The sequence below is a fragment of the Ornithorhynchus anatinus genome, chromosome 17 (genome assembly GCF_004115215.2).
Source record: "Ornithorhynchus anatinus isolate Pmale09 chromosome 17, mOrnAna1.pri.v4, whole genome shotgun sequence".
In the NCBI taxonomy this organism is placed as follows: Eukaryota; Metazoa; Chordata; class Mammalia; order Monotremata; family Ornithorhynchidae; genus Ornithorhynchus; species Ornithorhynchus anatinus.
The window spans coordinates 15,588,264-15,614,113 of record NC_041744.1 but is presented as its reverse complement, the minus strand read 5'-3'; the positions used below and the strand labels follow the sequence as shown (position 1 = coordinate 15,614,113).

General features: G+C 51.6%; 1 protein-coding gene and 2 long non-coding RNA genes across 4 annotated transcripts in view; 1 reads left to right on the top strand and 2 right to left on the bottom strand.

Annotated features, from left to right (window-relative positions):
• LOC114817845 overlaps nucleotides 1-748 on the bottom strand; it is a 55,641-nt gene extending 54,893 nt beyond the window's left edge. Inside the window, exon 1 of the long non-coding RNA XR_005660959.1 lies at nucleotides 672-748. This is a non-coding gene — a long non-coding RNA (uncharacterized LOC114817845). The remainder of the gene's footprint in view (nucleotides 1-671) is intronic.
• LOC114817844 (C-type lectin domain family 2 member D-like) lies at nucleotides 749-11,900 on the top strand. 2 transcript variants are annotated; one of them, XM_029082223.2, is made up of 5 exons: nucleotides 749-864; nucleotides 4,206-4,322; nucleotides 9,360-9,538; nucleotides 10,282-10,385; nucleotides 10,579-11,900. In XM_029082223.2, the coding sequence occupies exons 1-5, from the start codon at nucleotides 771-773 to the stop codon at nucleotides 10,742-10,744; spliced, it is 660 nt and encodes a 219-aa protein (XP_028938056.1). In that variant the 5' UTR covers nucleotides 749-770; the 3' UTR covers nucleotides 10,745-11,900. The 2 variants fall into 2 exon arrangements, with proteins under 2 accessions (XP_028938056.1, XP_039770359.1); XM_039914425.1 differs by lacking the exon at nucleotides 4,206-4,322.
• Nucleotides 11,901-17,992: 6,092 nt separating this feature from the next.
• On the bottom strand, nucleotides 17,993-19,691 carry LOC103169629. The gene is made up of 2 exons (XR_485782.3): nucleotides 19,512-19,691; nucleotides 17,993-18,427 (listed from the first exon to the last, which is right to left on the bottom strand). It is a non-coding gene; the product is annotated as an uncharacterized LOC103169629 (long non-coding RNA).
• Nucleotides 19,692-25,850: the final 6,159 nt, after the last annotated feature.

Genomic DNA, 25,850 nt, shown 5'->3' with positions numbered 1-25,850 from the left:
GAACTGACCCTTCGGGAACTTCACAGCTAAAGGTTGGGAGGGGGAGGAGGCGCCTGCGAAGGAGACCGAGAATGACCCGCCAGAGTGATAAGAGCAGAACCGGGAGAGGACGGAGTCCGTGAAGCCAAGGTGAGATAAGGGGTGGAGGAGAAGGGGATGGTCGACAGTGTCAAAGGCGGCTGTGAGGTCGAGGAGGATTAGGATAGAGTAGGAGCCATTGGATTTGGCAAGAAGGAGGTCACGGGTGACCTTAGAGAGAGCAGTCTCGGTAGAGTGGAGGGGACGGAAGCCAGATTGGAAGGGGTCCAGGAGAGAATGGGAGTTAAGGAATTCTAAGCAGCGATTGTAGACGACTCGTTCTAGGATTTTTGGAAAGGAAGGGTATACAGATGAGGAAACTGAACCACAGAGCAGTGAAGTGACTCACCCAAGGGCACTAGCAGAGAAGAGGCGGAGTGGAGATTCGAACCCACATCCTCGGACTCTCCGGCCCTGCTCTTTCCACTCCGCCCCGCTGCTTCTGGGGCTAGACTTGAGGTAGTGGCCACCGGGCTGAGCTGTGCTGGACGCCCTCGCCCCGTTAGAGCGGAGCGCTGGGGGACCGCCAGGGGGCGTCGCGGAGCTATGGAAACAAGGGGGAGGGAAACAACCAATGGAAAGAACGCCCCCACCTGGCTTCCTCCAATCAGCGGAAAGGTGACGTCACCGCCGCCTTTTAGACGCAGGTGCCGCCTCCGTCTTTGTCGGACGAGTGTCGGAACCAGAGGCGGATGGAGGCTGAGGCTCAGGGAGCCGCCAACAACCCCGAGCTCGCAGAGAGGGAGCCGCTCCGGTCGGGACCAACGGGGAACCCGGAGCAGCCAGGTACGGGCGCGCATGCGCCGGGCCGCGGGACTGGTAGCGTGTTCAAGCTCTAAACTGCGCCTGCGTCAGATCGCGGGACTGGTAGCGTGTTCAAGCTCTAAACCGCGCCTGCGCCGGATCGCGGGACTGGCAGCGTGTTCAAGCTCTAAACCGCGCCTGCGCCGGATCGCGGGACTGGCAGCGTGTTCAAGCTCTAAACCGCGCCTGCGCCGGATCGCGGGACTGGCAGCGTGTTCAAGGTCTAAACCGCGCCTGCGCCGGATCGCGGGACTGGCAGCGTGGTTCAAGCTCTAAACCGCGCCTGCGCTGGACCGACAGCGTGTTCAAGCTCTAAACTGCGCCTGCGCCGGATCGCGGGACTGGCCCCCGTGTTCATGCTCTAAACCGCGCCTGCGCCGGGCCGCAGGACTGGCAGCGTGGTTCAAGCTCTAAACTGCGCCTGCGCTACGTGGCTCGGGGTGAAGCTGCGCATGCGCCGGACCGCTGCCGGGATGATATTAATAATAATAATAATGATGGCATGTGTTAAGCGTTTACTCTGTGCCAAGCACTGTTCTAAGTGCTGGAGAGGATATAGGGTGATCAGGTTGCCCCACGTGGGGCTCACAGGCTTCACCCCATTTTCCAGATGAGGTAACTGAGGCCCAGAGAAGTGAAGTGACTTGCCCAGAGTCACACAGCTGACAAGCGGGGGGGAGCCGGGATTTGAACCCATGACCTCTGACTTCCAAGCCCGGGCTCTTTCCAATGAGCCACACTGCTTCAATAATGTTAGTTTTAAGCTCACATGGGACAACCTGATGACCCTGTATCCACCCCCTCGCTTAGAACAGTGCTCTGCATTTAGTAAGCGCTTAACAAATACCAACATTATTGTTATTATTCATCCCCACTGGACAGATGAAGGAACTGAGGCCCAGTGAAGTGACTTGGCTAACATTTTTAAGCGCTTACTTTGTGCCAGGCACTGTTCTAAGCACCGGGGGGGGGGGGAGATGGAAAGTCATCAAGTTGTCACACGTGGGGCTCCCAGTCCCTGTGTGACTGTGGGCAAGTGACTTGACTTCTCTGTGCCTCAGTTGCCTCATCTGTAAAATGGGGATTAAGACTGAGCCTCACGTGGGACAACCTGATGACCCTTTTTTCTACCCCAGCGCTTAGAACAGTACTTAGCACATAGTAAGCGCTTAACAAATACCAACATTATTATTATTCATCCCCATTGGACAGATGAAGGAACTGAGGCTCAGTGAAGTGACTTGGCTAACATTTTTAAGTGCTTACTCTGTGCCAGGCACTGTTCTAAGGGCTGGGGGAGATAGAAAGTCATCAGGTTGTCCCCCCTGGGGCTCCCAGTCTTACTTAGCTGTGTGACTGTGGGCAAGTCACTTAACTTTTCTATGCCTCAGTGACCTCATCTATAAAATGGGGATTAAGACTGTGAGCCTCACGTGGGACAACCTGATGACCCTGTATCCACCCCAGCGCTTAGAACAGTGCTCTGCACATAGCAAGCGCTTAACAAATACCAACATTATCATTATTATTATTATTCATCCCCATTGGACAGATGAAGGAATTGAGGCTCAATGAAGTGACTTGGCTAAAGTCACACAGCTGAGAAGTGGCGGGGGCAGGATTAGTACCCACGACCCCTGACCCCCAAGCCCGGGCTCTTGCCACGAAGCCAAGCAGGCATGGGGCGGGTACAGAAGGGAGCCGGGTTTTGGGCAGGGGCTTGGGAGTCAAAGGTCGTGGGTTCTAATTCTGCCCCACCACTCATTTGCTGTGTGACTTTGGACCGGCCGCTTCACTTCTCTGGGCCTCAGCTCCCTCACCTGTAAAATGGGGGGTGGAGACCGTGAGCCCCACGTGGTTCAACCTGATGACTTTCTATCTCCCCCAGCGCTTCGAACAGTGATCGGCACGTAGTAAGCGCTCAACGAATACCATCATCATTCATTCATTCCCGGAGCTGGTGCGTTGGGGGTGGAGAGGAGCCCTTACAGGAACATTAGGGGGACGGGGAAAGGCCACGATTTCCCCTGCCAGATTCACTTCTTCCACCCTGGCCTTTTCCTTCCCTTGTCCGTCCCCTCTTTTCCTCCTTCCCCTTGGGTTTTTTTTGCCTTTCTCTTTCGTTCTGAAATCGTTACTGGGAAAGAGAAACCCAGCAGTTGCAGGAACTGTAGAGTCAGAAAGGGCATGACTAAATGGATAGTGCGTGGGCCCGGGCGTTAATCATGGCTTCTAGTCCCGTCCCTGCTACTTACTGTTGTGTGACCTTAGGCGAGTGACTCCCCCTATCTCTCCTGTCACCTCGGTGTTCCCTTTGCCCCCCTCGCCCCACAGCACTTACCCTTGTCTCTCTAATTCTATTTATGGTGATGCCTGGTTACTTGTTTTGATATGTATATATCATTAACTCTGTTGAGACTGATGCCTGTTTACTTGTACTGAGATTTCATTACTCATGTATGTGGGGAGGAGTAGAATGAACAGCATTGATTGAGTGCCTATTATGCCCACTGTGAGCAGAAAACTAAATCAGGTGCTTGGGAACATTTAACTAAAGTAAAAGATGGTTCTGCCCTCAAGCAGCTTACAATTTGCAACAAAAGACAGAGAAGTAACAACATCAACACAAAAGTAAGCAGTTAAAAAGTCCCCCGGAAATCCCACCTACTCCAAGAAGTATTCCCCTAGTGTCTGTTTTATTTTTTGCCCACTTTTACCCATAATATTATTATTATAGTATTTAAGGGTTATATGCCAAGCACTGTTCTGAATACAAGACAATCAGGTTGTACCATCTGGCTCACAATTTTAGTCCCCATTTTACAGGTAACTGAGGCCCAGAGGAGTCAAGTGGCGGAGCCGGGATTAGAAACCACATCCTGCGACTCCCAAACCCGTGCTCTTTCTACTAAGCCATGTGGCGTCTCTTTGGGGTTTGGTATCTTGAATCTACTTGCCTCCCTCAACGGACTGTAGACTCCTTGAGGGCAGGAGCTATGTCTTTAACTTGAATTACAAGTTCCCAAATGTACCCTGAATACCGTAGGCACTCCCGAATGCCGGTTTTCCTTCTGGGAATGAGAATTATGTCAGAAATCTGGGTAAAATATCTGCCACAGAATCAAAATCACAGGGCAGACAGAAATAACATTTCAAGACTGTAAGCTCACTGTGGGCAGAGAATGTCACTTTTACTGTTGTATTGTACTTTTCCAAGCACTTAATACTGTGCTCGGCATGCAGTAAATGCTCATTACGATATGAATGAATGACTGGCTGGCATAAATTTTTCAGAGGTGAATAAGTAATTTGTATTTTTTCAGGTAACTGGTCACTTACTAAACCTCTTGGAAATGTTAAACCAGTTTGTATTCACCTATTAGCTGTGGTCACCACGCTTCTGATCTTCTTGGTGATTGCTCTATCCTTCATCTTAGCATGTAAGTGCTCTATTTCTCAGTTTTTCTGACCAGATGACAATATTGCAAGTGCCTATTTACTTGGCTTTTCTCTTCCAGAGAATTCCTAGGTCTTCGTTAGAGTTTTCCCCATGGGTGACCTGTACATATTTATTCACTGACAGGGAGCTAACAAATGTTTGGTTTTCCTTATTGTTCCAGCCGGGACAGTGCAGAGCACTGTACTAAGCGCTTGGAATGAACAAGTCGGCAACAGATAGAGACAGTCCCTGCCGTTTGACGGGCTTACAGTCTAATCGGGGGAGACGGACAGACGAGAACGACGGCGATAAATAGAGACAAGGGGAAGAACATCTCGTAAAAACAATGGCAACTAAATAGAATCAAGGCAATGTACAATTCATTAACAAAATAAATAGGGTAATGGAAATATATACAGTTGAGCAGACGAGTACAGTGCTGAGGGGATGGGAAGGTAGAGGGGGAGGAGCAGAGGGAAATGGGGGAAAAGAGGGTTTAGCTGCGGAGAGGTGAAGGGGGGGTGGCAGAGGGAGTAGAGGGAGAAGAGGAGCTCAGTCTGGGAAGGCCTCTTGGAGGAGGTGAGTTTTAAGTAGGGTTTTGAAGAGGGGAAGAGAATCAGTTTGACGGAGGTGAGGAGGTGGGCGTTCCGGGACCGCGGGAGGACGTGGCCCGGGGGTCGACGGCGGGATAGGCGAGACCAAGGGACGGTGAGGAGGTGGGCGGCAGAGGAGCGGAGCGTGCGGGCTGGGCAGTAGAGAGAAGGAAGGAGAGGTAATAATAATGTTGGTATTTGTTAAGTGCTTACTATGTGCCAAGCACTGTTCTAAGCGCTAGGGTAGACATAGGGGAATCAGGTTGTCCCACGTGGGGCTCACAATCTTAATCCCCATTTTACAGATGAGGGAACTGAGGCACAGAGAAGTTAAGTGACTTGCCCACAGTCACACAGCCGACAAGTGGCAGAGCTGGGATTCGAACTCATGAGCCCTGACTCCAAAGCCCATGCTCTTTCCACTGAGCGAAGGGGCAAGGTGAGGGAGAGCCTTGAAGCCTAGAGTGAGGAGTTTTTGTTTGGAGCGGAGGTCGATAGGCAACCACTGGAGTTGTTTAAGAAGGGGAGTGATATGCCCAGATCGTTTCTGCAGGAAGATGAGCCGGGCAGCGGAGTGAAGAATAGACTGGAGCGGGGCGAGAGAGGAGGAAGGGAGGTCAGAGAGAAGGCTGACACAGTAGTCTAGCCGGGATATAACGAGAGCCCGCAGCAGTAAGGTAGCCGTCTGGGTGGAGAGGAAAGGGCGGATCTCGGCGATATTGTAAAGGTGAAACCGGCAGGTCTCGGTAACGGATAGGATGTGTGGGGTGAACGAGAGAGACGAGTCAAGGTTGACACCGAGATCGCGGGCCCGAGAGACGGGAAGGATGGTCGTGCCATCCACAGTGATAGGGAAGTCAGGGAGAGGACCGGGCTTGGGAGGGAAGATGAGCTCAGTCTCGCTCATGTTGAGTTTTAGGTGGCGGGCCAACATCCAGGTGGAGACGTCCCGGAGGCAGGAGGAGATGCGAGCCTGAAGGGAGGGGGAGAGGACAGGGGCGGAGATGTAGATCTGCGTGTCATCTGTGTAGAGATGGTAATCAAAGCTGTGAGAGCAAATGCGTTCTCCAAGGGAGTGAGTGTAAATGAAGAACAGAAGAGGGCCAAGAACTGACCCTTGAGGAACTCCAACAGTTAAAGGATGGGAGGGGGAGGAGGCTCCAGCGAAGGAGACCGAGAATGACCAGCCAGAGAGGTGAGAGGAGAACCAGGAGAGGACAGAGTCCGTGAAGCCAAGGTGAGATAAGGTATGGAGGAGGAGGGGATGGTCGACGGTGTCAAAGGCAGCAGAGAGGTCAAGGAGGATTAGAATGGAGTAGGAGCCATTGGGTTTGGCAAGGAGGAGGTCACGGGTGACCTTAGAGAGAGCAGTCTCGGTAGAGTGGAGGGGACGGAAGCCAGATTGGAAGGGGTCCAGGAGAGAATGGGAGTTAAGGAATTCTAAGCATCGATTGTAGACGACTCGTTCTAGGATTTTGGAAAGGAAGGGTAGTAGGGAGATAGGGCGATAACTGGAGGGGGAAGTGGGGTCAAGAGCGGGTTTTTTTAGGATTGGGGAGACGTGGGCATGTTTGAAGGCAGAGGGGAAGGAGCCCTTGGAGATTGAGTGGTTAAAAATAAAAGTTAAGGAAGGGAGGAGGGCAGGGGCGATGGTTTTAATAAGGTGAGAGGGAATGGGGTCGGAGGCGCAGGTGGAGGGGGTGGCACTTGCGAGGAGGGAGGAGATCTCCTCTGAGGATACTGCAGGGAAGGATGGGAATGTAGGGGAGAGGGTTGGTGGGGGGAGGGGAGAGGCGGAGGGGTGACTTTGGGGAGCTCAGACCTGATCGTGTTGATTTTCGTGAGGAAATAGGTGGCCAGATCATTGGGGGTGAGGGATGGGGGAGTGGGAGGAACAGAGGCCTAAGGATAGAGTTAAAGGTCCGGAACAGTTGGCGGGGGTGACGGGCATGGGTGTCGATGAGGGAGGAGAAGAAGTTTTGCCTGGCGGAGGAGAGGGCAGAGTTAAGGCAGGAAAGGAGAAATTTGAAGTGTGTGAGGTTGGCTTGGTGCTTGGACTTTCGCCAGCAGCGCTCAGCAGCTCGAGCGTAGGAGCGTAGGAGGCAGACAGAGGAGGTGATCCAGGGCTGTGGGTTAGTGGAGCGATAGCGGTGGAGGGAAAGGGGGGCGAGAGAGTCGAGATGAGTAGAGAGGGTGGAGTTGAGAGCGGAGACCTGATCATCGACAGTGGGAAGTGAGGACAGGGCGGCAAGGTGAGGAGAGATGCTTTCGGAAAGACGGATGGGATCGAGAGAGCGGAGGTCTCTGTGGGGCAGTAGCGAAGATTTGCAGGGGGAGGGAGTGTGAGAGATGAGGCAGGTGAGAAGGTTATGGTCAGAGAGAGGGATTTCAGAGTCGGTGAGGGAGGAGATGACAAGATCGAGGGTGTGACCGACTGGGTGAGTGGGCGCGGTATGGTGGAGGAGGAGGTCGGCAGAGTCGAGGAGGGATAGCAGGCGGGCGGCAGAGGAGTCGTCGGGTACATCCGTATGGATGTTGAAGTCTCCAAGGATCAGAGTGGGCAGAAAGAAGGAGAGGAGGAAGGTGAGAAAGGGGTCAAGGTGGTTGAAGAAGTCGGAGGTGGGACCGGGAGGTAGATGACAGTGACAAGTATCTGGAGGGGGTGGTAGAGGCAAATGATATGGGCTTCGAAGGAGGGGAAGGAGAGGGAGGGGGGAGGAGGGATAGTGCGGAAGCGGCAACGGGGTGAGAGGAGGAAGCCGACGCCTCCTCCCTTACCGGTGAGTCTGGGGGAGTGGGAGAAGGAGAGGCCTCCGCTGGAGAGAGCGGCGGCGGAGACCGTGTCTTCGGGAGAGAGCCACGTTTCCGAAAGGGCGAGGAGGAGGAGAGAGCGGGAGAGGAAAAGGTCATGGACGAAAGGTAGCTTACCTGTAATAGAGCAGGGGTTCCAGAGGCCACACTTGAAAGTAGCTGTGGGTGCAAGGGGGGGAGGGGGGGAAGGATGGGGGGAGGGGAAGGTTTGGATGGGAAGGAGGTGGCGGGGCCCTGGACGGGGAGAGGGGGATGAGGGGTGGCGGTGGGACAGGAGGACTGGGATGGGGCGTGGGTGGGGAAGAGAGAAGGGGGGAGGGGGTGAAGAGGGGGTTTGGTGGGGGGAAGAGTAGGGGGAGGGGGAAGAGGGGTAGCGCTGGTAAAGTGGGGTTCTAGGGCGGGGGACCGGAGGCGGGGAGGAGACAGAGGAGAGAGCGGGAAAGATCTGAGGGAGAGAGGGGAAGGGGAGGATAGGAAGGGGCGGGAGGGGGGGAGGAGGGACATGGCAAGGCCCAGAGAGGTGGGTGGCAGCACTGACAACGATAAACAGTAACAAACGAAATCGGTAATATAGCAACATGATACAGTATGATACAATACAGTAGTGCTAATATAGCAACATGATACAGTATGATACAATATAGTAGCGTTAATAAGCGGGCGATGACCAGGGTCGGGGTAGGCTCGATTAAGGGGCGACCTGATCAAACTCAAAGTCAGGCGGCTGGTGAGGCCAGAGAGGTGGGTGGCAGCACTGACGACAATAAACAATAAGCGAAATCGCTAATATAGCAACATGGTACAGAAAGACACAATACAATAGTGTTAATAAGCAGGCGATGACCAGGGTCGGGGGACGAGCCGACCCTACCCGATCAGACTCAAAGTCAAGCGGCCAGCGGCCGAGAGAGTCCCAGAACTCATGACCAAATGTCCCTGTGGCGGCAGGGGGGCCCTGAGGTTGTCTGGGATGGGTTGCGGCCGTAGGCGGCGGCTAAGGTAAGGTAACAGGGTGAGAACAAGAACATCGTCGCCCGGGGCGGGGGCGGGGGAGATGAATCACCTCAAGGGGGAAGAGGGAGTGAGGCCTTCCCAAAATGGCCGCCTCAGGTGGGGTGGGGGCTTCCCAAAATGGCCACCTCGGGCGGAGTGGGGGAGCGGTTGGGGAGCACAATGTCCCCGGGCCCGAGCAGGGGGACACAATGTCCCCAGAGGACACAATGTCCCTAGGGCCGAGCAGGGGAGCACAATGTCCCCAGGGTCGAGAAGGGGAGCGCAATGTCCCCGGGCCCGAGCTCTCAATGGTGTGTTTGTTGTTGCGGGATCTGAGCCCCTTCCCTTGTTTTCTCACCTTTCTGCCCTGCAGAGTTCCAGATGGGGGAGGGTCACACGGGTTAGCCCCCTAGAAGGAAGGCCTGGCCTCCTCTATCAGAGTCACAACAGTGAACGAAGACTTGGGCCAGGTCAGATGCAGGTTTCTGAGGGTTAAAGGAATCTTGCCAGCTTCAGACTGGTGGAAAATGGAGTTGAGCAGGCAGCGGGGAATCTGCCCTACTTTGGAGTATGGTTTCGGTTTTGTTAGGGTTGTTTTTTTCTCACAGCCCCTCATGTTCATCTCACTGTTCTGTTTTTAGTGGAAAGAGCCAAGCGTCTCCCAGAACTCCCTATCCCTGCTCCTTGCCCAGGTGACTGGCTTGGATTCCAAGAGAAATGTTACTATTTTTCTAACGACACGAGGAACTGGACATCTAGCCAGAATTTCTGTACCTCCCACGCTGCAGGTCTCGCTGTGATCGACACTCAGAAGGAAATGGTAAAAAGACAATCCTGAGCCCTCCTGTAGCCCCACAGTGTTCAGGAGACCAGCAAGCCCAAACTGGGTCTTTGTGGAGAAAGAGTTTGGGGCAGCTGAACAGGCTGCGCTGTGCTGTCCACAGAGAAGCCCTCTTCCCTGCCTGGACTCAGCCCCAGCACACTAGTTCATTCTCGCTGCACCTCACTCAAGTACAGAAGGGGACACGCTGCTAGATTAAATACTTGCTGAAGACAAGGAGCACGTTGTCTTATTCTCTCATACTCTCCTAAACTCTTGGCTTAGAGTTCTACACACAGGAGATGCTAAGTAAATTGGTTTATTGATTGACCAGTCCTGGAAGCAAAACTAGAGACGGGTTCAGTGTCTGGCGGAGAGAGAGGAGAGAAGTAGGTGATGAAGATAACTTGGCTGATGTCATGAACCCGGGGTGGCCAAGCTCAGCCACCTCTTTTGAACCGGAGGGGCAGCCCGAAATCAATAAGGCTTAGAGCCGTGGACCGAAGTTCCTCACACTGGAGCGGCGAGCAGACTTCCCGGTGAAGATGTTGGCAATCCAGAGATGGCCAGGACTTGGGGGACGGCATTGGACCCCTTCTTCATCCTGGGCTCACAAAGGGGGGCCTGCCCGCCCCCGCCAAAAAGGCCGGGGCACCGTAATAAATAATACAGCCTAGGTGTGTGAGCTACACCTCCGGCATAGGAAAACCCTTGACAGACCCTTTCTGTATCCTTTTTGAAAGGACTTGTTGATGCGATACAAAGGCCCCGCTGACCACTGGATCGGGCTGAACAGGGAATCAGGCCATGACTGGAAGTGGACAAGCGGCATCAAGTTCACTGAGTGGTGAGTCTTGGGATCAGTTTCCTTCCCTCTCCTTAGATTCTAGCAAAGCCAGGACCTGAAGTGATATATGTGTAGGGGAGAGAAAGACTCACACTAGCCTTCTTCTCTCCCGCTACCAGAGGGTAGAGGATCGGGAACTCTTCCGTGGAAATGTGCAGCTTCATATTGACTGACCCTCTGTCTTCTGTTACAGGTTTGAAGTTAAAGGAAAAGGAGAATGTGCTTATCTGAACGATAACAGAGTTAGCAGTGCCAGAAGCTACACAGACAGAAGGTGGATCTGTAGCAAACCTGACTTTTATGCCATTAGGAGACAAAATGCTTTAAAGGATCAAACACAGAGATTCCATTACGAATAGGAGATGTGCACTGTAAACTGCTATTTACAGTTGCTGCCAATTATTAGGTTTTATTGAAAGTGTTACAGGAGAGAACATTATGCTGGGAGTTAGATTGGATAATTTGCTCTACTGCCATTTTGGTCCCCTTCTCGGGGTTGCAGTAAGTTACGGGTGCCTGAAAGTGAACAACACTGAGTTTCTAAGCTACACTGTACTGACGATTCCCAAAAAGGATGAAATAGTATTTTAGGATGAGCATTTCCATCCCTGCCCCCTGCATCCTTTCCTCAGTCCTCCCTCTCCCTAAACCTAATCCTGTCCCTCCGGGGCCTAAACGACTGTGAGCCCCATGTGGGACGGGAACAGTGTCTAATTCAATTGTAATCACCCCAGAGATTAGCACAATGATTGGTACGTAGTGAGCACCGAACCAGTAGCACAATCAACAGAGAAGCGGAGTTGCCTAGTGGATAGATCACGGGCTGGGGAGTCAGAAGGACTTCTGCCATTTGTCTGCTGGGTGACCTTGGGCAAGTCACTTCACTTCTCTGTTCCTCAGTTCCCTCATCTGTAAAATAGGGATTAAGGCTGTGGTACAGGGACTTGGGTACAAGTTGATTTCCTTGTTTGTACCTCAGTTCTTAGTACAGTGACTGGTACATAGTAAGAGATTACCACCACAATTATTATTATTATTGTTTCCCTTCTCCTCCTCAGGCTTATGCTCTGGGGCAGAATGGAAAACTGCACCTGGTCTCTAATCCAGAGCTCCATGCAGACAGCCTTTGCTCTCTCGGGGCGTACCCGGGCGGCTTCTAACACGGAGCTCTGCCAAAATCCGGTTCTTCCTCGTTGTTCCTTCCCCTCCCTGGCTCCGAACCACAGTCTGAGTTGAGATTTGACGTGGCATCCCCTGGAGAGGGAGATTCAAACTGCCTTGTTGTCCCCGCAGTGCAGAGAAGGGGCTCCCCAGTGGCTTGATTGTTTTAGGGGTTCATTTCCCTCCTCCCCCTCAAACCTGTCCCTCCAGGGCCTAAAGGACTGTGAGCCCCATTTTTTGGGGGGACAGGAACAGTGTCTGACCTAATTAAATTGTATTATTATTATTGAAATTTTGACTTTACAGAAGATGAGATCTCTTGTAATATTTATTAAACCATTAGACTTATATTAAGTGTTTGGGCTTAAAGCAATTTTCTACCCCTGCACGAGTCATTTCAGTATGTGGACAGGCTGCGCTGGCATGCTGAGGTGGGTTTGGATTGGGGAGGATGGGGGGCACCTGTTCCAGGAACCCCGATCTGTCATGGATGGAGGGCACTTGTCTGCAGTTGATCTGAGCCATGCTGGAAGAAAGGCGGAACAGGCTGGAACTCCGTTCCTGGAGAAGAAGCTCCAGGACTACTGTTCCCGGTAGAAAAATCGTCAAGAAATGTCGATGGTTGGTTCATTGTTGTATTTATTGGGTACTTACTGGGTGCAGAGCACTGTAATAATCACTTGGGAGAGTACAGTATCGCAACGCTGATTACGTGCCCGTGGGCTGGCAGGGAGCAGTCGCCCCTGGTAGAGAGGGCATGAGCTTTTTGGCCCCACTGGCAGCAGATGAAACTGGGAGACCCAGGGGTGTGGGGGTGAGACTGCAGCATGGCCTAGTGGCAAGAGCCCGGGCTTGGGAGTCGAGAGGTCGTGGGTTCTAATCACACCTCCGTCACTTGCCTGCTACGTGACCTTGGGCGGGTCACTTCAAATCTCTGTGCTTCAGTTACCTCATCTGTAAAATGGAGAATGAGACTGTGAGGTCCACATGGGACATGGACTGAGTCGAATATGATTTGCTCATATCCACCCTAGTGCTTAGTGCAGTGCCTGGCACATAGTAAGTGGTTAACAAAAGCATAATTTATTATGTAGGAGGTAGAGCTCATTCATTCAGTCGTATTTATTGAGCACTTACAGTGCAGAGCAATCAACAATGGGCTCACTGTCTAGAAGGGGGAGGCAGACAACACAACAAATAGGCATCAATAGCATCAAAATAACTGATGTATCTTGGGGTGGGAACCCTGGACATCTGGGCATAAGATGAACAACAGCAGGGGATGAGGCAGGGCAGGTGCAGAACCAGGAATCTTGAGGAGCAGAAGTGGAAGCACCTGGTGGAACTTTCCAAAGCTACGGGTGATGGCAGAGGGAAGGCAGGAAACCGCCAGCTTCACCCCTCTCCACTTCATATGCTGTGCAGAGCACTGTACTCAGCACTTGAGAGAGAGTTCATTTAGTCGTATTTATTGAGCACTTACTGTGTGCTAAGCGCTTGGAATGTAAAATTCGGCAACAGAGGCTCAGGTTCAATGGTCTCACATTCAATCATTTATTGAGTGCTTACTGTGTACAGAACACTGTATTAAGTGCTTGGTAGAATACAATAAACAGACATTTCCTGCCCACAGTGAGTTAATCTAGAGAGTTAAAAGATGTGACTTCCCTCAAAGAATTTATAAGCTGAGAGATTGAGATAAAGTTAATGTCAAAGTGACCCTGGCAAGAGTTCCAGAAATTTCAGGGGTTTCACTCTCGCTCTACTCACTAGAAATTTACCCTTCTCTCTGGAAATCCCGTGCCCTCCGAGGAAATTCTATACCCGCTTCTTCATTCAACTCATTCCTGAAATTCTGCATTCTGGAAATTTTCTAACTACTGCATCCTTCATTTAATGCTACTAGCCCTCTTGGACAATCCATCTAGGCTTCAAGGGGCTGGCTAATGGGTACCTGGAATGGGAAGTCATACCAACCTATCCTCACTGTTTACCTCCCCTGCGGCCCAAGGACCACACTGGCCGAGTGGGATGGTCAAATTGTTTCTGGGGGACCTGGGGATGTCACTGGAGTTGAACCAATCAAGCCTATTTATTGAATGCTTACTGTGTGCAGAGCACTGTACTAAGTACTCCCCCACTCTTCCCCCTCTCCCCCGCTCGCACCCACAGCTACTTTCAAGTGTGGCCTCTGGAACCCCCGCTCCATTACAGGTACACTACCTTTCATCCATGACCTTTTCCTCTCCCGCTCTCTCCTCCTCCTCGCCCTTTCGGAAACGTGGCTCTCTCCGGAAGACACGGTCTCCGCCGCCGCTCTCTCCAGCAGAGGCCTCTCCTTCTCCCACTCCCCCAGACTCACCGGAAAGGGAGGAGGCGTCGGCTTCCTCCTCTCACCCCGCTGCCGCTCCCACACTATCCCTCCTTCCTCTTCCCTCTCCTTCCCCTCCTTCGAAGCCCATATCATTCACCTCTACCACCCCCTCCAGATACTTGTAGCCTCCTGGTCGATTAGACTGTGAGCCCGTCAAAGGATAGGGACTGTCTCTGTTACCGATCTGTACATTCCAAGCTCTTAGTACAGTGCTCTGCACATAGTAAGCGCTCAAATACTATTGAATGAATGAATGAATGGTCCCACCTCCAACTTCAACCACCTAGACCCCTTTCTCACCTACCTTCTCTCTGCCCACTCTGATCCTCAGAGACTTCAACATGCACATGGATGTACCCGGTGACTCCTCTGCCGCCCGCCTGCTATCCCTCCTCGACTCTGCCGACCTCCTCCTCCACCATACCGCGCCCACTCACCGACTCGGTCACACCCTCGATCTCGTCATCTCCTACCGCTGTACTATCTCCTCCCTCACCGACTCTGAAATCCCTCTTTCTGACCATAACCTTCTCACCTGCCTCATCTCTCACACTCCCTCCCCCTGCAAATCTTTGCTACTCCCCCACAGAGGCCTCCACTCTCTTGATCCCATCCGTCTCTCCAAAAGCATCTCTCCCCACCTTGCCCCCCCGTCCTCTCTTCCCACTCTCAATGATCAGGTCACTGCTCTCAACTCCACCCTCTCTACTCATCTCAACTCTCTCGCCCCCCTTTCCCTCCGCCGCTCTCGCTCCACTAACCCACAGCCCTGGGTCACCGCTTCTGTCCGCCTCCTACGCTCCTATGCTCGAGCTGCCCAAAGTCCAAGAGCCAAGCCGACCTCATACATTTCAAATTGATCCTTTCCTGCCTTGACTCTGCCCTCTCCTCCGCCAGGCAAAACTTCTCCTCCCTCATCGACACCCATGCCCGTCACCCCCACCAACTGTTCCGGACCTTTAACTCTTTCCTTAGGCCCTCTGTTCCTCCCCCTCCCCCATCCCTCACCCCCAATGATCTGGCCACCTACTTCATCACAAAAATTAACACAATCAGGTCTGAGCTCCCCAAAGTCAGCCCTCGCCCTCTTGCCTCCCCCCCACCAACCCTCTCCCCTACTTTTCCATCCTTCCCTGCAGTATCCTCAGAGGGGATCTCCTCCCTCCTCGCAAGTGCCACCCCCTCCACCTGTGCCTCAGACCCCATTCCCGCTCACCTTATAAAAAACATCACCCCTGCCCTCCTCCCCTCCTTAACTTCTATCTTTAACCACTCACTCTCCAATGGCTTCTTCCCCTCTGCCTTCAAACATGCCCACATCTCTCCCATCCTAAAAAAAACCCTCTCTCGACCCCACTTCCCCTTCCAGTTATCGCCCTATCTCCCTACTACCCTTCCTTTCCAAAATCCTAGAACGAGTCATCTACACTCGCGGCTTAGAATTCCTTAACTCCCATTCTCTCCTAGACCCCCTCCAATCTGGCTTCCGTCCCCTCCACTCTACCGAGACTGCTCTCTCTAAGGTCACCCATGACCTCCTCCTTGCCAAATCCAATGGCTCCTATTCCATTCTAATCCTCCTCTCAGCTGCCTTTGACACAGTCGACCATCCCCTCCTCCTCCACACTTTATCTCACCTTGGCTTCAGGAACTCCGTCCTCTCCTGGTTCTCCTCTTATCTCTCTGGCCGGTCATTCTCAGTCTCCTTTGCAGGCGCCTCCTCCCCCTCCCATCCTTTAACTGTTGGAGTTCCTCAAGGGTCAGTTCTTGGCCCTCCTCTGTTCTCCATTTACACTCCTTCAAACTCATTCGCTCTCACTGTTTCGACTACCATCTCTACGCAGATGACAGGCAGATCTACATCTCTGCCCCTGTCCTCTCCCCCTCCCTTCAGGCTCGCATCTCCTCCTGCCTCCAGGACGTCTCCACCTGGATGTCGGCCCGCCACCTAAAACTCAACATGAGCAAGATTGAGCTCCTCATCTTCCCTCCCAAGCCCGGTCCTCTCCCTGACTTCCCTATCACCGTGGATGGTACGGCCACCCTTCCCGTCTCTCGGGCCCGCGACCTCGGTGTCATCTTTGACTCGTCTCTCTCGTTCACCCCACACATCCGATCCGTTACTGAGATCTGCCGGTCTCACCTTTATAATATCGCCAAGATCCGCCCTTTCCTCTCCACCCAAACGGCTACCTTACTGGTACGGGCTCTCGTTATATCCCGGCTAGACTACTGTGTCAGCCTTCTCTCTGATCTCCCTTCCTCCTCTCTCGCCCCGCTCCACTCTATTCTTCACTCCGCTGCCCGGCTCATCTCCCTGCAGAAACGCTGTGTGCATGTCACTCCCCTTCTTAAAAACCTCCAGTGGTTGCCTATTGACCTCCACACAAAACAAAAACTGCTCACTCTAGGCTTCGAGGCTCTCCATCACCTTGCCCCTTCCTACCTCTCCTCCCTTCTCTCTTTCTACCGCCCACCCCGCACGCTCCGCTCCTCTGCCGCCCACCTCCTCACCGTCCCCCGTTCTCGCCTATCCCGCCGTCGACCCCTGGGCCACGTCCTCCCGCGGTCCCGGAACGCCCTCCCTCCTCACCTCCGCCAAACTCATTCTCTTCCCCTCTTCAAAACCCTACTTAAAGCACATCTCCTCCAAGGGACCTTCCCAGACTGAGCGCCCCTTTTCCCTCTGCTCCCTCTACCTGCCCCCCTTCACCTCTCCGCAGCTAAACCTTCTTCTCCCCTCTTTCCCTCTGCTCCTCCCCCTCTCCCTTCCCATCCCCTCAGCACTGTACTCGTCTGCTCAACTGTATATATCTTCATTACCCTATTTATTTTGTTAATGAGATGTACATCACCCTGATTCTATTTATTTGCTATTGTTTTAATGAGATGTTCTTCCCCTTGACTCTATTTATTGCCATTGTTCTTGCCTGTCTCCCCTGTTTAGACTGTAAGCCCATCAAAGGGCAGGGACTTTCTCTATCTGTTGCCGATTTGTACATTCCAAGCGCTTAGTACAGTGCTCTGCACATAGTAAGCGCTCAAATACTATTGAATGGAGGGTTTTTTTGGCAAAAATACAGAAGCGGTTTACCATTGCCTTCTTCCACACAGTAAATTTGAGTCTCCACCCTCGACTCTCTCCCATGCTGTTGCTGCCCAGCATACGTGAGTTTTGACTTGTAGCAAACTGCTTTCCACTTGCTAGCCACTGGCCAAGCTAGGAATGGAATGGATATGCCTCTGCTTGACTCTCCCTCCCATAGCCAATACTAGTAGGGTACTGGAAACTTACACCCAAGAGTTACCTTACCAAACCATGCTTGAAAAACAAAATGTTTAAAACATCTCCCATTTGTTTTATTCACTTTTCAATAGAACATTCAACCTGAAACTATATTTCCATGTCAGGGTCAATAACAATAATAATAATAATGATGTTGGTATTTGTTAAGCGCTTACTATGTGCAGAGCACTGTTCTAAGCAGTGGGGTAGATACAGGGTCATCAGGTTGTCCCATGTGAGGCTCCCAGTCTTAATCCCCATTTTACAGATGAGGTAACTGAGGCACAGAGAAGTTAAGCGACTTGCCCACAGTCACACAGCTGACAAGTGGCAAATCCAGCATTCGAACCCATGACCTCTGACTCCCAAGCCTGTGCTCTTTCCACTGAGCCATGCTGCTTCTCTAACTTAACCTGATGCAGATATAGACACACACTGGAAGAAAACTAGAATTAGTGATTCAACTACTTTCTATTTCACCTTTATTCTGCATTCAAACTAAACTTAACCACTTGTTGAATAGATAAATCACATGACTGCTGCCTAATTTTTAGTGCAATGCTTTGCATACAGTAAGCACTCAATAAATAGGATTGAATGATTGATTTACACATCACCGTATGTATAAGTGGTTAAGTGTTTAGAACAGCAAATTGGAAGTCTTCATTTCCCAACTCAATAGCCTATTCTGAATTGACCTAAACTGTAATCGTTGGAAAATCATTTGTTTAATTTTGAAATTGTTTACCCTCAGTTGTAACACTCACAAATTAGATTCAAGTTGGGTCATTATTTCAAATAGCTCTTATTTAAAAATGCAATGCCTTGTTAAGGGGAAAAATGAAAAGAGAAATGAGGGAAGATAGAAGAAAGGAAAGCAGGGAAAAAGGAGATTGGGAGGCTGTTGGAGGCTCCTGGAAACCATCCTTTAGTCATGAGGAGGAAGCGGCTCATGGCACTGACAATGCCTTTGTTTCTTTTCTGAAAGTGATTTTAATGCCTTATAGTTTGTATCAGGAAACCAGTCTTGGTGGTCCTATCCTGCCCCATTTTCAGTCTCGATGGTCACCTGGTGGACAATGTCTCAGGCATTTGCTGATGACGATCGTATTGGGATTGCTCCAGTTGGACTAAAGAGGTGTTTTCACAGAGGTCCTTGCAAGTGTCTTCATTATCCAGAAATTTGAGACTGAGCTGTTCTGATGGTTTGGAGGCTTCTTTCTGTTACAATTTCTGTACCGTTACTGTACTGTACATGCCTTTCCTCTAATGCCAATCTACTCACTATACCGCAATCTCATCTATCCCGCCGCTGACCTCTTGCCCGCATCTTGCCTCTAGCCCGCATCTCCCTCCCTCTTCATATCTGACAGACGATCACCTTCCCCACCTTCAAAGTCTCAGTAAGAGCACATCTCCTCCAAGAGGCCTTCCCGGACTGAAGTCTTCCTTTTCCTCTTCTCCCTCTCCCTTCGGCGTCACCCTCGCACTACGATTTGTACAACTGTGTCCTTCCTTATAACTCGATTAATTCATCGCTTTATGTTAACGCCCGTCTGCCCCTCTAGACTCTAAAGTCGTGGACAGAGAATGGGTCCTACCACCGCTGTGGCGTTGCCGTTGCTCAATCAGGTTGCCCCACGTGGGGCTCACCGTCTTAATCTGGAGAAACAGCGTGGCTCAGTAGAAAGAGCCCGGGCTTGGGAGTCAGAGGTCGTGGGTTCGAATCCCAGCTCTGCCACTTGGCAGCTGGATGACTGTGGGCAAGTCACTTCACTTCTCTGGGCCTCAGTTCCCTCATCTGGAAAATGGGGTGAAGTCTGTGAGCCCCACGTGGGACAACCTGATCACGCTATATCCTCCCCAGCGCTCAGAACAGTGCTTGGCACATAGTGAACGCTTCCTTCTCTGTGCCTCAGTTACCTCATCTGTCAAATGGGGATGAAGACTGTGAGCCCCACGTGGGACAATCTGATTCCCCTGTGTCTACCCCAGCGCTTAGAACAGTGCTCTGCACATAGTAAGCGCTTAACAAATACCAACATTATTAACAAATGCCATCATTATTATTATTATTATTTTCAACCCAGCAGCCTCCCGGCGCATGCGCAGCTTCACCCCGAGCCCTGAGGCATGCGCAGCTTCACCCCGAGCCGCCCGGCGCATGCGCAGCTTCACCCCGAGCCGCCCGGCGCAGGCGCAGTTTGGAGCTTGAACACGCTGCCAGGCCTGCGGCCCGGCGCAGGCGCAGTTTGGAGCTTGAACACGCTGCCAGGCCTGCGGCCCGGGGCCTGCACGCCCGTACCTGGCTGCTCCGGGTCCCCCGGTAGACCCGACCGGGGCGGCTCCCTGAGCCTCGGCCTCCACCCGCCTCTGGTTCCGACACTCGTCCGGCAAAGACGGAGGCGGCACCTACGTCTAAAAGGCGGCGGTGACGTCACCTTTCCGCTGATTGGAGGAAGCCAGGTGGGGGCGTTCTTTCCATTGGTTGTTTCCCTCCCCCTTGTTTCCATAGCTCCGCGACGCCCCCTGGCGGTCCCCCAGCGCTCCGCTCTAACGGGGCGAGGGCGTCCAGCACAGCTCAGCCCGGTGGCCACTACCTCAAGTCTAGCCCCAGAAGCAGCGGGGCGGAGTGGAAAGAGCAGGGCCGGAGAGTCCGAGGATGTGGGTTCGAATCTCCACTCCGCCTCTTCTCTGCTAGTGCCCTTGGGTGAGTCACTTCACTGCTCTGTGACTCAGTTCCCTCATCTGTAAAATGGAGCTTAATTCATTCAACAGTATTTATTGAGCGCTTACCATGCGCAGAGCATTCATTCATTCAGTAGTATTTATTGAGCGCTTGCTATGTGCAGAGCATTCATTCATTCATTCAATAGTATTTATTGAGCGCTTGCTATGTGCAGAGCATTCATTCATTCATTCAATAGTATTTATTGAGCGCTTGCTATGTGTAGAGCATTCATTCATTCATTCATTCAATAGTATTTATTGAGCGCTTGCTATGTGCAGAGCATTCATTCATTCATTCATTCAATAGTATTTATTGAGCAATTGCTATGTGCAGAGCATTCATTCATTCAATAGTATTTATTGAGCGCTTGCTATGTGCAGAGCATTCATTCATTCATTCAATAGTATTTATTGAGCGCTTACTCTGTGCAGAGCACTGGACTAAGCGCTTGGAATGGGCGATCCGGCAACAGATAGAGACCATCCCTGCCCATTGACGGCTCACGGTCAAATGTGGGGAGACAGACGGACAAAAACAAGACGACTTAATCACGATCAGTAGAATCAAGGGGATGGACACCTCATTAACAAAATAAATAGGGACAAAATAAATAGGTTAATAATGTTGGTGTTCGTTAAGCGCTTACTATGTGCAGAGCACTGTTCTAACGGCAGGGGAGATAGAGGGTCATCGGGTTGGCCCAAGTGGGGCTCACAGTCTTCATCCCCATTTGACAGATGAGGGAACTGAGGCACAGAGAAGTGAAGTGACTTGCCCACAGTCACCCAGCTGCCAAGTGGCAGAGCCAGGATTCGAACCCACGACTTCTGATCCCCAAGCCTGGGCTCTTTCTGCTGTGTGACTTTGGACCGGCCGCTTCGCTTCTCTGGGCCTCAGCTCCCTCACCTTTAAAATGGGGGGTGGAGACCGTGAGCCCCACGTGGTTCAACCTGATGGCCTTCTATCTCCCCCAGCGCTTCGAACAGTGATCGGCACGTAGTAAGCGCTCAACGGATACCATCATCATTCATTCATTCCCGGAGCTGGTGCGTTGGGGGTGGAGAGGAGCCCTTACAGGAACATTAGGGGGACGGGGAAAGGCCACGATTTCCCCTGCCAGATTCACTTCTTCCACCCTGGCCTTTTCCTTCCCTTGTCCGTCCCCTCTTTTCCTCCTTCCCCTTGGGTTTTTTTTGCCTTTCTCTTTCGTTCTGAAATCGTTACTGGGAAAGAGAAACCCAGCAGTTGCAGGAACTGTAGAGTCAGAAAGGGCATGACTAAATGGATAGTGCGTGGGCCCGGGCGTTAATCATGGCTTCTAGTCCCGTCCCTGCTACGTACTGTTGTGTGACCTTAGGCGAGTGACTCCCCCTATCTCTCCTGTCACCTCGGTGTTCCCTTTGCCCCCCTCGCCCCACAGCACTTACCCTTGTCTCTCTAATTCTATTTATGGTGATGCCTGGTTACTTGTTTTGATGGCTTTGACTACCATCTCTAGGCAGATGACACACAGATCTACATCTCTGCCCCGTCCTCTCCCCCTCCCTTCAGGCTCGTATAATAATGTTGGTATTTGTTAAGCGCTTATTATGTGCAGAGCACTGTTCTAAGCGCTGGGGTAAACACAGGGGAATCAGGTTGTCCCACGTGGGGCTCACAGTCTTAATCCCCATTTTACAGATGAGGGAACTGAGGCACAGAAAAGTTAAGTGACTTGCCCACAGTCACACAGCTGACAAGTGGCAGAGTTGGGATTCGAACTCATGAGCCCTGGCTCCAAAGCCCATGCTCTTTCCACTGTGCCACGTTGCTTCTCTGTAATCTCCTCCTGCCTCCAGGACGTCTCCACCTGGATGTCTGCCCGCCACCTAAAACTCAACATGACCAAGACTGAGCTCCTCATCTTCCCTCCCAAGCCCGGTCCACTCCCTGACTTCCCTGTCACCGTGGATGGTACGACCATCCTTCTCGACTCTCGGGCCCGCGACCTCGGTGTCATCTTTGACTCGGCTCTCTCGTTCACCCCACACATCCGATCCGTTACCGAGACCTGCCGGTCTCACCTTTATAATATCGCCAAGATCCGCCCTTTCCTCTCCACCCAAACGGCTACCTTACTGGTACAGGCTCTAGTAATATCCCGGCTAGACTACTGTGTCAGCCTTCTCTCTGATCTCCCTTCCTCCTCTCTCTCCCCGCTCCAGTCTATTCCTCACTCCACTGCCCGGCTCATCTTCCTGCAGAAACGCTGTGTGCATGTCACTCCCCTTCTTAAACACGTCCAGTGGTTGCCTATCGACCTCCGCTCAAAACAAAAACTGCTCACTCTAGGCTTCGAGGCTCTCCATCACCTTGCCCCTTCCTACCTCTCCTCCCTTCTCTCTTTCTACCGCCCACCCCGCACGCTCCGCTCCTCCGCCGCCCACCTCCTCACCGTCCCTCGGTCTCACCTATCCCGCCGTCGACCCCTGGGCCACGTCCTCCCGTGGTCCTGGAATGCCCTCCCTCCTCACCTCTGACAATCTAATTCTCTTCCCCTCTCCAAATCCCTACTTAAAGCTCACCTCCTCCAAGAGGCCTTCCCAGACTGAGCTCCCCTTTCTCCCTCTGCTCCCTCTACCCTCCCTTCACCTCTCCGCAGCTTACCCTCTTCTCCTCCCTCTCCCTCTCCTCCTCCCCCTCTCCCGTCCCACCCCCTCAGCACTGTACTTGTCCGCTCAACTGTATATATCTTCATCACCCTATTTATTTTGTTTAATGAGATGTACATCACCCTGATGCTATTTATTTTCCATTGTTTTTATGAGATGTTCTTCCCCTTGACTCTATTTATTGCCATTGCTCTTGTCTGCCTGTCTCCCCCGATTAGACTGTAAGCCCATCAAAGGGCAGGGACTGTCTCTATCTGTTGCCGATTTGTACATTCCAAGCGCTTAGTACAGTGCTCTGCACATAGTAAGCGCTCAATAAATACTATTGAATGAATGACTCAGAGTGATGTGACACCTAAGGCGGTCGTTTTGAATCACGAGGAGCCACACAGAAAGCCAAAGGCACGCAGAGAAGAGTTGAAGCAGCAGGAGAGCAGTGCTTGGAAGCAGCAGGAGGCGAAAGAAAGGAAGAAGAGGAAGAAGAGGAAGAAAGAAGAGGAAGAAAGGAAGGAGAAGGAAGGAGAAGGAAGGAAGGAAGGAAGGAAGGAAGGAAGGAAGGAAGGAAGGAAGGAAGGAAGGAAGGAAGGAAGGAAGGAAGGAAGGAAGGAAGGAAGGAAGGAAGGAAGGAAGGAAGGAGCTTCGGCAGAATGGGCTCCCTCGATCAGCAGACTGGTATTGGACCCCGTGGTGGAGTGGAGTGAGTTTGTGTGTGCATCACTCCCTTGCACGTTGGTAAAACGAACTAAAAAACTTTCCACAGTAACCAGCTCGGCGGTTAGACTTTACTACATGTCACCGAGACTTCCCCAGTCCGGGAAGGTCTTGGGTGTTACACAACACTCCTGGGATGGAGTAGGATTTTAAAGATGCCTGTCTTGCAGCAACCTGTGTTCTTTGTTCTCTATGCTACACCTCATCGGGAGTGGAAGCGATCATCATCATTGTTGTCTTAGAAACCTTTTAGCCCGTGAAGAGATGGGTTGAAATTTTGACTCTATAGAAGATGAGATCTCTTGTAATACTAATATTTATTAAACGATTAGACTTATTAACTGTTTGGGCTTAAAGCATCTTTGGACCCTGCATGAGTCATTTCAGTATTTGGGCAGCTGCACTGGCATGCTGAGGTGGGTTTGGATTGGGGAGGATAGAGGGGCACCTGTTTCAGGAACCCCCATCTGTCATGGATGGAGGGCACTTGTCTGCAGTTGATCTGAGCCATGCTGGAAGAAAGGCGGAACAGGCTGGAACTCTGTTCCTGGAGAAGAAGCCCCAGGACAACGGTTCCCGGTAGAAAAATCGTCAAGAAGTGTAAATGGTTGGTTTATTTTCGTATTTATTGGGCGCTTACTGTGTGCAGAGCACTGTACTAAGCACCTGGGAGAGTACAATATCGCAGTGCTGATTACGTGCCTGTGGGCTGGCAGGGAGCGGTCGCCCCTGGTGGAGAGGGCATGTGCTTCTTGGCCCCACTGGCAGCAGATGAAGCTGGGAGACCCAGGGCCACGGGTGTGGGGAGTGGGACTGCAGCATGGCCTAGTGGCAAGAGCCCGGGCTTGGGAGTCGAGAGGTCGTGGGTTCTAATCCCACCTCCGTCACTTCCTGCTACGTGACCTTGGGCGGGTCATTTCAAGTCTCTGTGCTTCAGTTACCTCATCTGTAAAATGGAGAATGAGACCGTGAGGCCCACGTGGGACATGGACTGTGTCGAATATGATTTGCTTATATCCACCCCAGTGCTTAGTGCAGTGCCTGGCACATAGTAAGTGGTTAACAAATACCAGAATTTATTATGTAGGGGGTAGAGACCTCATTCATTCAGTCGTATTTATTGAGCACTTACAGTGCAGAGCAATCAACAACGGGCTCACTGTCTAGAAGGGGGAGGCAGACAGCAAAACAAGTAGACAGGCATCAATAGCATCAAAATAACTGATGTATCTTGGGGTGGGAACCCTGGACGTCTGGGCATAAGATGAGGAACAGCAGCAGGGGATAAGGCAGGGCGGTGAGCAGGGACAGGTGCAGAACCAGGAATCTTGACGAGAAGTGGAAGCACCTGGTGGAACTTGCCAAAGCTACGGGTGATGGCAGAGGGAAGGCAGGAAACTGCCAGCTTCACCCCTCTCCACTTCTACGCTGTGCAGAGCACTGTACTCAGCACTTGAGAGAGTTCATTCAATCGTATTTATTGAGCACTTGCTTAGCACACAGTGCTTGGAATGTAAAATTCGGCAACAGATAGAGGCTCACATTCAATCATTTATTGAGTGCTGACTGTGTGCAGAACACTGTATTAAGTGCTTGGTAGAATACAGTAAACAGACATTTCCTGCCCACAGTGAGTTAGTCTAGCGAGTTAAAAGATGTGATACCTGCCCTCAAAGAATTTATAAGCTGAGAGATTGAGATAAAGTTAATGTCAAAGTGACCCTGGCAAGAGTTCCAGAAATTTCAGGGGTTTCACTCTCGCTCTCCTCATTAGAAATTTACCCTTCTCTCTGGAATTCTATACCCACTTCTTCATTCAATTCATTCCTGAAATTCTGCATTCTGGAAATGTTCTGACTACTGCATCCCTCATTTAATGCTACTAGCCCTCTTGGACAATCCATCTAGGCTTCAAGGGGCTGGCTAACGGGTACCTGGAATGGGAAGTCACACCAACCTAACCTCACTGTTTACCTCCCCTGCGGCCCAAGGACCAGACTGGCCGAGTGGGAAGTTCAAATTGTTTCTGGGGGACCTGGGGATGTCACTGGAGTTGAACCAATCAAGCCTATTTGTTGAATGCTTACTGTGTGCAGAGCACTGTACTGAGTGCTTGGAAGAGTGCAATATAGCAATATAACAGAGTTGGTAGACACCTTCCCTGCCCCCAGCAGGCTTTCAGGAGGAAGGTTTCGAAAGGCCTTAGGAAGGCAGGAGGAGAGAGAGGAGAAAAGAGCTACAGTGGAGATGGCGTTCCACATTAATCCTGTAGAAATAATTCCCACCCGATTCTCCACTTCGCAGGTTTTTCGAGGGAAATACCCCCATTCCCACAAGAAGAGATTCAGCTGATAGGCTTTTGCAGTCCCACTGTGTCCAACCTGATTAACTTATATCTGCCCTGGCGCTTAGAAGAGTGTTTGACAAATAGGTTTGACGGTACAGTAATAATAATAATGTTCTCATGTTTGTGCCTTCTACCACCCTGGTCCAAGCTCTTGTTATATTACAACTAGATGATTATCAGCTTCCACTCTTTCTCTGCTCCCTG

Bases quoted from the DNA above. Each gene is read 5' to 3' on its own strand.
- LOC114817844 (XM_029082223.2), top strand. From the start codon at position 771: ATGGAGGCTGAGGCTCAGGGAGCCGCCAACAACCCCGAGCTCGCAGAG. The intron at 865-4,205 runs GTACGGGCGCGC...GTATTTTTTCAG, and splicing joins GGGGAACCCGGAGCAGCCAG to GTAACTGGTCACTTACTAAA. The intron at 9,539-10,281 runs GTAAAAAGACAA...CCTTTTTGAAAG, and splicing joins TCGACACTCAGAAGGAAATG to GACTTGTTGATGCGATACAA.